Here is a 12,617-nt window from a genome sequence, read left to right on the forward strand (position 1 = left end):
CTCTGTTTTGCTCTAGTGCTTCTCATCACTGCTGGCTGCAATAAAAAAAAAAAAAATAGAAATCGTCCTTCACTCCCTGTTTCTTGCCTCGCCTCATTGCGTTGACACAGTGATTTGGGTCTGTCTGCTCATCCCAGGGTGAAACAGTAGAAGGGTGTTTACTGTAGCAAGTGTAGAAAAGGAGGATGCCTCCTGCTGAGACGCTGCCAGTGGCGTGCACTCAGAGGGCAAGAGGAAGTGGGAGGGAGATAGGGAGATTGTACATAAACAAAACTATTTGCTCTCTTGTGATTTTCATAAGACGCCCCTCGTCTGAACAAAAGGGACATACGACTATAACAACTGATAAATAGTACTACCCGTATCCACACTTAAAGAGAGACCTTTGTTTGCAAAGAAGTGAAAAATGAAACTTTTCTCTAATACTTTTTCTATCTTTTTTGTTTTGGGATTGGGGTTATGACTCTGTCAGTAGAAGTCACAAAGCCTTAACTGAAGGTGCCAGAATGGCCTCAGGCTTTTTACAAAGATACAACCGGGAATTACGTCGACATTTAAATAAATGTTTGGTGCATCTTCCTGACACATTTGACTTGGTGCTGGAAAACAAGTTTACTTTCTTAGCCGTTGACAAAAAAGAGTACAGTGAGTATTTGTAGTACTCTGATATTTACAGTTTCCTGATCCTTAAAATCAGATTTAGCTGCTACAAAAATGCTAAAGGTATTTAAAAGTTTGCCCTAAATGCCACACTACACATTTGGTGTTGATGAAATCTGGAGGAATGAAGTGTCTTTTTATTGGTCTGCTCAAAAGTCCACATCAGTTTAACTGGACAGATCAAGCTTGTTCTTTCTACTGCTTTAAATTCTACCCTAAAGGATTTAATAATACAGTAACTACATTTAGAAGTTGTAGTGAGGAGCCTGGAATCATCATTTTCCGCCTGACAGAATGCAGCTCTGGGAGCTCAGCCGGAGAAGATGAAGCCTGGTGCTTTAAGTAGTTTTGTTTGTTCTGGGGCTGCAGGAAGTGTGTGACAGCCAGGCAGGGCCGTGAGACTGATGGTTTGTTTGTCTTTTCTTGTCTCTGCTCTGCTTCAAGGACCTCTCACTCTTCATGCTCAAGATGTGGACATTGTTTGTGGACAGACAGATAAACACTCACACATATCAGTGGGGATGTGCACCACCTGGACTCTCTGTGCTGAATATGCACAGTGGGGCTGCATCTTATTTCAGTTTGATTGCAGCAGTTTTTCAGCAGAGCAGATGGGGACCTTTTTCAAGATTTCAGCAGTGTCATGTCACCATTATGAGGCTAGAAGATTTTACTTTTTGTCTGAAGCACACGATAAATAGACTTGGCCACAGACATGCGATAAGATCCAAGTCTCCACTGTTGAGGTGAATGTGTAGTAATAATGCTTCAAACACTTCATCTCATACTTATAACACAAGCTAGGCTACTAACAAGCACTGTGACAGAGCCACCATATATTTTGTTTGGAAACATCACGCATCCCTGCGACTCAGTGAGCCACACTGCATTATACAGTAGCTACACCACTGTGACCAAAGCCAATAAAGAAACACAAGGAGAAATGTGTCTGTGCTGGATCTGTGTAAACACTACAATTTGAGGCCATTTTCTATACAGGTTTATCATCCCTCCAGTGATTTACAGAATGTACCAAACCTGAATGACAAGGTATAGGAAGCCATGGGAATAAATCAATGACATCACTGATTCATGGGGAATAGTCAGGGATGACGTTCCTACATGGAAATGGCTTGTATGTTGTGTGATGCATGGCATACAGCTCTTGCCAGAATGCCACATTACAGCTTCCTGTACACTCAGTTGTAGCTTCAGTTTCAGTGGAGCCCGAGGAGCTGCCATATCATATCCCTGCTTATTTCTTTCTGATCACCTGTAAATCTGCAGGGGGCATCTGCAAACACGCAGACTTTGTTCAGTGCCTACTCGCTGGCACCATTACTGAGGGATTTCTGAGCTTCTCAGCTTTGTGAAGAAACTGTAGGTCTGATTCCAACATGTAGCATCTAGATTGGTCGTGTAAATATCAGCCTGTCGTTTGTTGTTCTGGACGTGAATCCAATATGATGAAACATAAAGGAAGAGCCTGAAATCTGACTTGGAAGGATGCTAGGAGGAAAGTGCAGGGAGGGACAGGTGTTAGACTGTGAAGAGAGGCTTATCTGTGTGTGTGTGTGTGTGTGTTTTCCAGGGGTAGGTGTGCTGAGTGGAGATCAGCTGGGGCTGATTTGTGAGAGAGAATGTTTATCCTATGATAGAGATGGAAAAAGACAAAGAGAGGGAAAGAAACTGAAGAGGGTAGCGGGGTTGTGTGTGTGAGAGAGAGGGGACAGATGAACACACCATAAGAAGAGTGAGAGTGGCATAAGTGGAGGTTGTAAGTGATGACTGCCCTGCGTCCAATCTGTTCCAACAGCAGAGGTGAGCCGACAACACCAGGCCATTGAAAAATGAAACTGCAAATGGAGCAGCCAGGAGTGACAGATTTTATCCAGCTTCAATGCAGCCACACCTGGAGGGTTCTGGTGTGTTTGTGATGTGGAAAAGAAGAGCACGAGCAGTTCCTCTCAAGGTTATGCCCTATCCTAATTTGTCAGTATCTGTCTAGTCACTTTGACAGGCCAGACTGTGATGACGTGACACAGTGTAAACAGGTTTTTTTGGGAGAGAAAGGAGGGTCATTTGGTTGATATATGGTCAAAGTTAATTCCTGGCCTGCCAGCACTCCGAACTCTCATTGTTTACAGAGTAGGAGAGTGGATGTGGGGAGTGTACAAGGTGGTAATGGTGTGAGTTGAAACAAAGGTATTAAGATAGGACAGTGACAACTGACTTCTCAGTTTGGAGGCACGGTTCATCTTTCCTCTGCTGAGCGCTGGGAGGTCATGATGTTTGTCATTCTCTTATCTTCAGCTGGTCTTCTTCATTGTTGCTTCCTTTGTTTATGGAACAAACGCCAGTCCTTGATTATTTTGTTTTGTTCTCTTTGCTAAGAGAGACAATCAAATCAAAAGAAATGGCCAGCTCCTCAGATATAACCTTGTACTTCTGTTCTCATTTGTACTTGGATTTCCTGGGGGGGAAATGAGTTGAGACCAAACCCAGTCAGTCTCTAAAATGTTCTGGTGTTTTGATGAAGTGAACTAGTGAATAATTCTGTCAAATTCAAACTCTAGTTATGAAATTGATTTGAAATAAAGTAAGGACATTTTATGTCTATACAGCCTTGTTTAATGTGCTCGAATTTAGTGATGAGTAAAATCAATAAATGAAACAAAGGTTGCTTAAAGTTGGAGAGAATTATGAGAAATTCTGCCTCAACCCATCACACTGGGTTGGGTCCACTCAGGTGTGGGCTCAGAATCAGATCCTTGGTCTAAACCAGGGTATAAATTCCATGCCGTCCAAGCGGCCATGGCTGTCGTTGCCCTGGCATCTGGCCGTACTGCCCTGTATATCTGTTGGAGTCACACGGCCACAGTGGCTGGTGTGCCCTCATCAGATCTGAGGAGCGATCTCTGTAATGATCGTTCATGTTCAGTCACTCACATACGTGTGTGTTTATGGATGTATTAAGGAGAACGATGCTTAGTAAAGCTGTTCACCCGGGCGGGAGAAGGTTCTCATAAAATTTCCGTGGTTCATGTAAGTTGGCATAATATGCTGTAGAATTTAAGGTTATTCACTCTTTAACTTGGTAACATAACATTTTTAGAAACTGTTGGTTGAACCTCTGTGCCTCATGTTCACTACGTCTGTGCTGTTTTCGGCTCAGAGTGTGCATCACATTTATATTTCATCAGCTCTCTTATCTAAATGTCACATTTCTGTTCTTAGTAAGCGTTTTACCTTTTCTCCATCTAATCGTCTCCATCCCTTAACGTGGACGCATTTAAGTTTATACGTAAAGTTATTCTATCTGCTAATAGCAGAAAGAAATTTTGAAATACTGTCTAAGAGACCCCATATGTTTAAGGACAACTTAAGCTGTCTAAAAAGAAAAGCTTTAAAGGAGTTAGAACTTAATTCTGATATAACAATACAAAAAGCAGATAAAGGTGGTGCTATAGTAGTAATAGTAAGATTTTTGATATTTTTCTTCTATATTATTATATCTATTGATGTTTGGCCTTTATATGTATCATTTCTATTGAAATCATTTTTGTATATATGTTGATTATGTATTCTGGGACATTTACATTTTTATTGTCCCCACACACCCATATGTCTTGTCCTTCACTAGGAATTTCTTCCCTAGATCATATTACTTTCTAGGGATGAAGTATATATTCAGAGTGTAAGTATTTTCTTGCCATTACATTTTGATATGTAGGCTACTTATTGATATGCTGTTATTTTTGTGATAATTGTAATGACCTACACCATTTACTATCCTAATTGTATCATGTATTTCTTTTGATGTCATGTATATCGTGAACACCAAACCCTAGTTTGTGACTGTACTGCTCGGGCTGTATACATAAGCTACGTACACATGTCATTTGTCTTGGCCTTGGCGCCCAGTCAAGTGCCCTTTGTACCCTCCAAAAATTTATGAAATCAAAGGGCAAATGGCCTTCTGCTTCAGATTATGAAATTTATGGCCCGGTCTAAACCGATCAACAGTGCTTACCAAAAGCTCTGTGCTCCTTCCCACCTCCTTGACTAGTTCTAAAGTGGTTACTCAACAAGCACTTAAGATCCCACCAGAGGTGCACTCAAGTTGGCTTTGAACAGTGCAGTGTCTGCTGCATAACTCAACATTTCAGCCTACCTGCTGTTCTCTTTGTATCTCCAGCCCTCCTCGTGCTCAACAGTTTGCTTTCTCTTATTTCCCCCTTTGCACAAAATCAATTAAAAACAACTTGATGCTTGGGAATGCGGCTTTACCATTTTTCCAGTTTTAAAAAAATGCATTTTAGGCTGTGTGGCTCTGAGAGACAACACTCTAAACAAGTATCAAAGAGATGAGCAAAACCGCTGTCCCCAGCTGTGACACACACACACGTACTCAAACAGAGAGAAAGCAGCAGGGGCCTGCCCCCCTCCCAACACCTCTGGATGAAGTCGTAACCTCATAACTGCCAGGTCCCTGTAACCTTGGAAACTCTCCATCCCCCTCTTGTCCTTTGTATTTTTGCCCCTGTGATAAACTGTGCTGCCTTTGCTTTCTCACTTTTCATTTCTTTGCCATCTACAACTGTGCTGTGCATTGAATAGACGGGCAGAACAACACATGCAGATCTGTTGGAACTCAGTCAGCCTCTCCCCCCTCTCTCCATCTGTCCCTCATTCATCCATCCCCTGTCAGTGCCTCCTCATAGTGATGAAGCTCATTAGTGGGCTGTCTCTGTCAGGTTGGGGGGTGGGGGGCTCACTGCCATGCTTATATTTAGATACTGGGATACTGCAGGTATGATGTGATGATTTTTAATGAGGTGCAGAGCAGAGCGTGGATCCTGTCAGTCACACACAGAGAGGAAGAAGCATAGCCACCCACTGTGGCATCAGTGCCGTCAGTGGTTCTCTGTCTGGCTCGTACACTCACATCTCAGAGACTTCCTCAGAATTGAACAGACAGACAGGTTGTTTTTTTTTTTAGTAGCACCTGTCAGGGTATGCAGATCCTTTGCATGAGTCATCAGCAGTGTGTGAAGGTGTTGTTATTATTGGGCACAACAAATGGCTGCGGAGTACCGGTGTGTCTGAGTTTGTTTACTGAAGCTGTTATGTAGCTAAAAATAGCAGTACAGCTACGTTATTTAAACTCTGCTGAAAGTGTATTTGGAAAAGGACATTTTTCTGTCCTTAGTGGTGCATTTGAATTTAATATAAAAAGCCTTTGAGGGCCAACTATTTGCAGGTGCTTCTTAAATCTAAGGATTGGATTCTTTTCTTTGTCATATATGATGGGTAATTTAGAATCCTTATGTTATGAACCAGAAATTTTTAAATTTCCATAGTTTTCCTTGAGTCCCTCTACATACACATGAGGGTATGCACAAATCATGCCTGTCCTTTTAATATTTTAGAGACCTAATGATAAATCAGTTAACTGATAAATTAACTCTTAATTGTAATCCTGTGCAAGAATACAGCAAACTTAGCCAAAGTGTAAAAAGCTCCAATTTTATTTCCATAGTGCAACATCCAAAGATTTTATTACGCAATCTTATAATAACCACATAATATCTGACAGATGCTCTTAAATGAGTCTGCATTTAGTGATGATGAGATTGAAATGTCCCTGAGCCAAAACCAGTACTAACTCACAACTGACAAATTCCCTTGCTTCGTGTGATCATGACCTCATTTTGTCAGGAAGGATGTCAGTATTTAATGACTTTTGAAATCATCCAGAGTGACAGACTGCTGATGTTGTCCCTCCTCTCTCTTCAGAGCATAGTGGCCAAATACGGCTCTCAGTTTCGGGGAAACTCCCAGCACGATGCCCTCGAGTTCCTCCTCTGGCTTTTGGACAGAATTCATGAAGATGCCAATCCCAGCCACAACAGTAACAGCAACAGTAGCAGCAGCAACAGCAAGACCAAAGCCAACACCAAGGTGAGTCCCCACTGTTGGGGTTTATCACTGCTGCTGCCGTGACTGGTATAGAATACTAAATGTGATCAGTGACTGCATTGTATTGTGACTGCTTTCATTTGCTTGTTTTGATAGTTCAAGACCACTTTATAATGATAGCTTAACTTTGTAGGTGAAAATCCTCACTTCTTGAGTCTCATCATGTGTGTCCTCTCCTCTCTATCTGTCATACCCACACACACACAGACACACAAAGCTCCTGTGTCTTTTTTATCACTTTCTTCAATGGCAACAACAAAGTTTTTTTTTTCTGAGCTAATTTTCTTGACAACTTGAACAAACCTTAAATAATTTGTTCAGCAGAATAAGCTCATGGCAGAGCTAATTTCAATAAGTGGAATTATATTGATCTGTGCCTGCTAACAGCAGTCAGCTTTTATGTTGGCTGTCAACTGACTATCATTTCTTCTGGTCATTAAATGTGAGCAGGTCACGGACACAGTTTGAGTCCTTGAGCTGCCCCAGACAAGCTACTCTCTTAATACATAATAATAACTTCTGAGGGGTGCGCTCAGCCATTAAGAACTTGGAAAGAGACCTAGCTGAATATATATTTGAAAAGCAGTGTGTGGATAATGCTATTAAGCTTGAATACATACATCAGTATTTATACAGTGTTATTATACGGCAGCAACATTAATAATACATAGGCTTTATAGAATTTACAACCATTTAAACATTGTCCAACCAGTCACATTTCAAAAACTCACTTTTTTTATTTACTGCATCAGTGATTTCGAAGCAGAAATAATAATCTGCTGCTTTGGGTCATCCTCCACTTGGCCCACTGAGGTTGTATGGAAATCCAGGGATGGATCCCCCCCCCAACAATTTCTTTGTACTGTAATCTAAGTTGATATATGGATGTATAGTGGAGTTGCATGTGACCATGCAAACAAAATCGTCTCGTTACGTTTCATACCCTGATCCCACACACAATACAGCATAGGAAATGGGTAGTGTGAAGGATATTTCTAATGTGTATTTTATTAAAAAATTATTCTTGGCATGTACATACCTCTGCCAGCTCTGGACAGATTTATTTCTGTGCACTTTTATTTACTTTTTTGTTTTTATGAATTTCAGCTCCATCAGTGATTACTGATCTTTAGCTGTAGTAGGGCAGGGGTTTTCCAGTACTTACACCTCTTTAATTTCATGGATGTTTAGATCACTTAAACTTGCACATATAGTATAATAGATGACGTTATTGAATGTGTAATTTTTTGAGTGTGCGTCTTTTTGTGCATATAATGACATTTATATTGAGTATGAAGACCTGCTGTGATCAACTTCTGCTTTAACAAACCCTGTGTGTTTAATTACATTCACTAAGTATCACCCTGTTTCTCCCGTTTGGCCTGGAGTTTGGCAGCAGCGCTGCTGGTTATGGCTCCACTCTGGGCCTCACCAGGCCTCACCTTTGCTCCTATTAGTAATTGTGACCGTGCTGCCACCCAGTACCCAGCTCCCCTTCTCTGACAGCAGCACTAATAGAGGCAGCCTTTCTACTACATAAAGAGCTTAGGGCTGTAGCTCTCATTACGCTGCCAGTGAATCACAAAGCCGGCTTTTCCTCCGCTGCTATTATGAGAAAATCACTGGCTTTTTCACACCAGGAGGGAACGCGTCTGAGTTTGTGAAATGAAATGCTCTCCTATACCATAATTGATTTCATTCATGTAGCGCAGTGCGTTCATGCTTACACAGCTGATGTGTTATGAAAATCTTGGCAATCCAGCTTTGGAGATTACAGCACATGCTCCTGTATGGGTTTAGAAAATCCGGTGTCCTCATCTGTGTACAAAACATTTTCAAAACATTTTAACACAACCGCACATAACCAAGCATAAACACACAAACTAATACACACATGCATATAGTGAGCTGAAATTGGGCAGTATTCATTTCTTACAGAAATCCACATCTTAGTTGTCTCAAAGCTGTACTCATCTAATGCTCTGGGATTAGTGAGTAAACTTTGAACATTTAGTTAATTAATAAATCCCTGACGTTAACTACATGACTCTCACATCCCTATATAGCTTGTAGTAAACTTGTAAAATCATCCCAACAAGCCTTTCACACAGCAGATGTTCACATGAGATGGGACCCATTCATTTGAGGCAGCAGTCACGCTAGCTCTTACTGTAACACACTTCACTAATAATCCTAAGAATTACAATGAGTTATGTTGAATCATCACCTAATTAATGTCTCCCTTGCTCTAGAAACATGTTTTCCTATGTAGAATTACATAGAAAACTTTGTAAATGATAAGCTGAACAAGGAGAGAATAAAGACTATAAATCCTTCCGCATAACCTTTGCAAGTCAGATGATAATTGATGTCTGTTGGCAGGGCAGAAGGACAGACAGAAAGTGAGATGAAGTGGTGGCTGAGCTGAGTGGGAGATGGCGGAAGGAAAGTGACTTTGATTGCTTTGTCTGTCACTGGAGTCTGGGTAACAGGCAGTTAGGGTAGGATGATAAAGGTCATGCTGAGCTGTTGATACCTAACAGTATCAACATTTCCCTATCAGTTGTACAGACATGTAGTGAACAGTGCCTCGGCCCACAGTTTATCCTACATTGACTTTTGATTGTGGAGCAGGCTAAACTAACAAAATGAGATGAGGTGTACAGTCATCTTTACCCTACTGAGGACACCTTTGTCATACTGTACTTTGTCTGTGTTTTATGTTGTATAATATAAAACAATTTATGTAACCTCTTTGGGAAAACAGCTCTTTTTTTCTTACAACCTCTGCATCACCTGCCTCTGTCACATTTCGACAGCCTCATGATGTTTATTCTTGTCATGATATATTCTCTGGGACTGGCTCCAGCATTGTGGCATTTAATAGATGATGTAAGCTCTGTGTTTATATATGTAAATTTTTTGTATGTGTTGGTAACACATTCGTCTGTGAACTGCAAATCCATGTGGATATACAGTAGACTGCATTTATTGATTTAGCACTGTGTGCCTATGTAGGTGCTTTTTTCAAAAAGTCAAGTGACATAAACAGCATTGTAGGTGAACAGAGCATTATAAATTGTCCCAAGGTGTGAGCATGGGTATACTGTAGATGTGACTACCAGTCTAAACTGTGATAGGCCATGACCAGTTCAGGCTTCAGGCCCTGCTTCTCAATGCAGTGCGTTCGGGGGATGTTGTAGGTGTCAGCCTGCTTCCAAGCATAAACAGGCTAAGTGGTTTAGAAAATGATGGATGGATTTATTGATTTATTTGGACTCCCGTTAGCTAGGCTCAAAGACACAGCCAACCTTTTAGGGTCCCTTTGCACAGAATAACATCTACATAAATGTAGGTTAGAATGTCAGAAACAACATAATACAGTCAATTACATCCTCACACTTGCTACAGCCTTCGAAATGACCACAGAATTAAAATCCTCATTGATGCAGTGTAAATCAAAAACCCTGTAAGCGCCACAAGCCTGGAATTTATTGCAAAACCTGTTTGGACCATATAACATTGTATTTGTATAAAATGTGTATGAGCTAACGTCTGGTGTAGTGCATTATGCAAGACATTGTAATCACCTTGTGTTATAGTGCGACATGCAGAAGAGCCCAGCAGAGTTACAAACCTTGTTTGTGCAGCATACCTGCTGTATGAGCAGTGTGACCAGTCAAACAGCATCACCCAAGTAACATTATGCAACATAACACTGTGAACACAGAAAGGCAGCTCAGTAATGTTAATCCTCCTTTCAGTTGGATCTTGCTAAACTCGCTTGGTTTCCCACTCTCTTCGCTAGCACAACAGCAGCAGCATTCCTTACTGGCTCATAGAAAACCACACATCTCACATTATCGTTATTCTTTTCTCACCGTTGATGATAGATAAACAGTGTAAAAATAGGTATTTAAATATATAAGAAAAACAAGCACGTGCTGAAAAGAGCAGATTATCATTTCATTGGCTTGCATATTACTTTTGTCTTCCAGCAAGTATTAGGGAAGAAAAGCTTTAGCTACAAAAGTAAGAGAGGCTTTTTCTTGACCTACTAGTTGCAGTGCAAAACATAGCTGTCAGAGCCTGTGAGCCGTGGCAGATTATATGATATTAAAGGTCAGAATCACACTCAGAACTGGTGCATTACATTCTCCCCTTAGGGCTGAGCAGATCTCAAATATGAGGACTGGCTAAACTATCCTGTTTTGTCTGGTGGGAAAAAAAAGGCTCAAACCAACAAGCTCACATAAATTTCCAGTGTTCACTGAGTGAACCCATAGAGAGTAGTTAAATTTTGCCTTAGGCCATGAGTGGGATTTAGAGCAAGTGCATTTAAAAACTCATCCGTCTCGCCATATGGACAGTAGTGGGATGGGAAGTCAGCCAGTGCAGTGCAAAAGAATTACGTATGCATTATTCCACTTTAAATGTCATAGTGGTCGGCCTTTCAGCCCCAGGAGGTTTGACTTTGGAGGGAGGAAGAGGAAAAATCCCTTGGCCCTGGAGCCAGTTGTAAAGACTTAGATACTGTGTCAGTGGATGTGGTAAAGCAAGCGAGCCCTCTTATCAACAGGGCCAGGAAAAGTGAGTCTGATCGCTCTTCACTTTGGTTTCATGTTCTTCAGAGGGCTGAGAGCAGATGAATGAGATGAATCAGGCAGAGGATGATGGGCCCTTGATCAGACAGCTCCTTGTCAGTGTCAGTCAAAAGGGCATTAATTCTCAGATATAACACTCACTTCCTTATCTTTAAGCAAACAAGAAAATCATTCTGTTCCATTAAAAAAAAACAAAAAAACAAAAAATATTTGGCTCTGCATCTTAACAAAAGCTGTGAAAGAATTAGAACAATATTTTTGACAGACTGGCCTTTTCAATGAGCATACAACCATGAAGAGGTGTTTTTGAGACAGTGCAGAAAATCTAAAATTAAAAAAAGAATTCAAGTAAATAACTGCTGTTGCAGAATGCCACTAACATTCATTTGGAAAGAAGTGGTGCAAAAGTTCCATAAATAGTTCAAGTATAATAAGTAATTCAATTTCTTATTAAAGGTGTTATGGTTAGTCTCCCTCACCAGGAGGGTGAGGGAGAACTGAGGTAGGACTCAAGACTGCTGACCCAGGTGCTAGTAAAAATGGTGGTTTTAATGGTGGGGGAATCACAAAAAGGAACAGAGTCGAAGAACACATACAACCAGGGCTGAGTAAATACGGCTGAGGAGAACAGGACGACCAGGGGAGAAGACAGGCTAATGGCAAAAAAAAAAACAGGAGAGTGGGAGGAACAGGTCGGACAGGGGAATAGACAAGCTAACCAAGGGGACAGGCGGACGAAAAGGGAAATCCACAGCACAGGAACTGTCAGAGTGGACGTATAACACTTAACATATAACCAATGTACAAAATGCGATCCACAGCACAGGAACTGTCAGCGGGGAAAAAAAAAAGACGTACAAATACAAAAATACAGTCCATTTACCATTTACATACCACGACTATAGGGCTGTTACAGCGTATGCACGTTAATGCTCCGGCAATGGCGGCGCATCTGCCAGAGGTATAAATAAGGTAGGAGGGTGATTACAGTAATGCGCGACAACCCACAAGTCACTAATTACAAAATGCAACACAGCTGAGGCGCTGATCCTGCAAAAAGAGCGAGCAGGAGAGAGAAAGGCAGAAGAGAGGCAGGTCGCGCCGAGCGGACCTGACAGAAGGTATTTATCCCAGAGAGTAAAGTTGTTGAGTGGGAGTCAAACAGTGCTTGTTAATAGTTTTGCACTTCAGAGAATTTTAGATTTTTAAAACAGTTTTGAACTCAGTCAGAACTCAGTAAGCAAACTTTATTTCATTGATACTACAGAATTAGTAGTCTTAGTATTTGATTAACAAGAGACCAACTAATGCCAGGACTGGCATATTCAGCGTTTGTCTTTTGAGACAGCAATTACTGTATGTCAGATTAGG

The 12,617-nt window shown here is 41.1% G+C and overlaps 1 protein-coding gene across 1 annotated transcript in view; it reads left to right on the plus strand.

Annotated features, from left to right (window-relative positions):
* Positions 1-12,617, plus strand: part of usp43a (ubiquitin specific peptidase 43a) — a 104,305-nt gene that overhangs the window by 3,262 nt on the left and 88,426 nt on the right. The window contains exon 2 of the mRNA XM_020610985.1: positions 6,460-6,624. Within this exon, the coding sequence (XP_020466641.1) occupies positions 6,460-6,624 (165 nt within the window). The remainder of the gene's footprint in view (positions 1-6,459; positions 6,625-12,617) is intronic.

Source organism: Monopterus albus, unplaced genomic scaffold, assembly GCF_001952655.1.
Source record: "Monopterus albus unplaced genomic scaffold, M_albus_1.0 scaffold108.1, whole genome shotgun sequence".
In the NCBI taxonomy this organism is placed as follows: domain Eukaryota; kingdom Metazoa; phylum Chordata; class Actinopteri; order Synbranchiformes; family Synbranchidae; genus Monopterus; species Monopterus albus.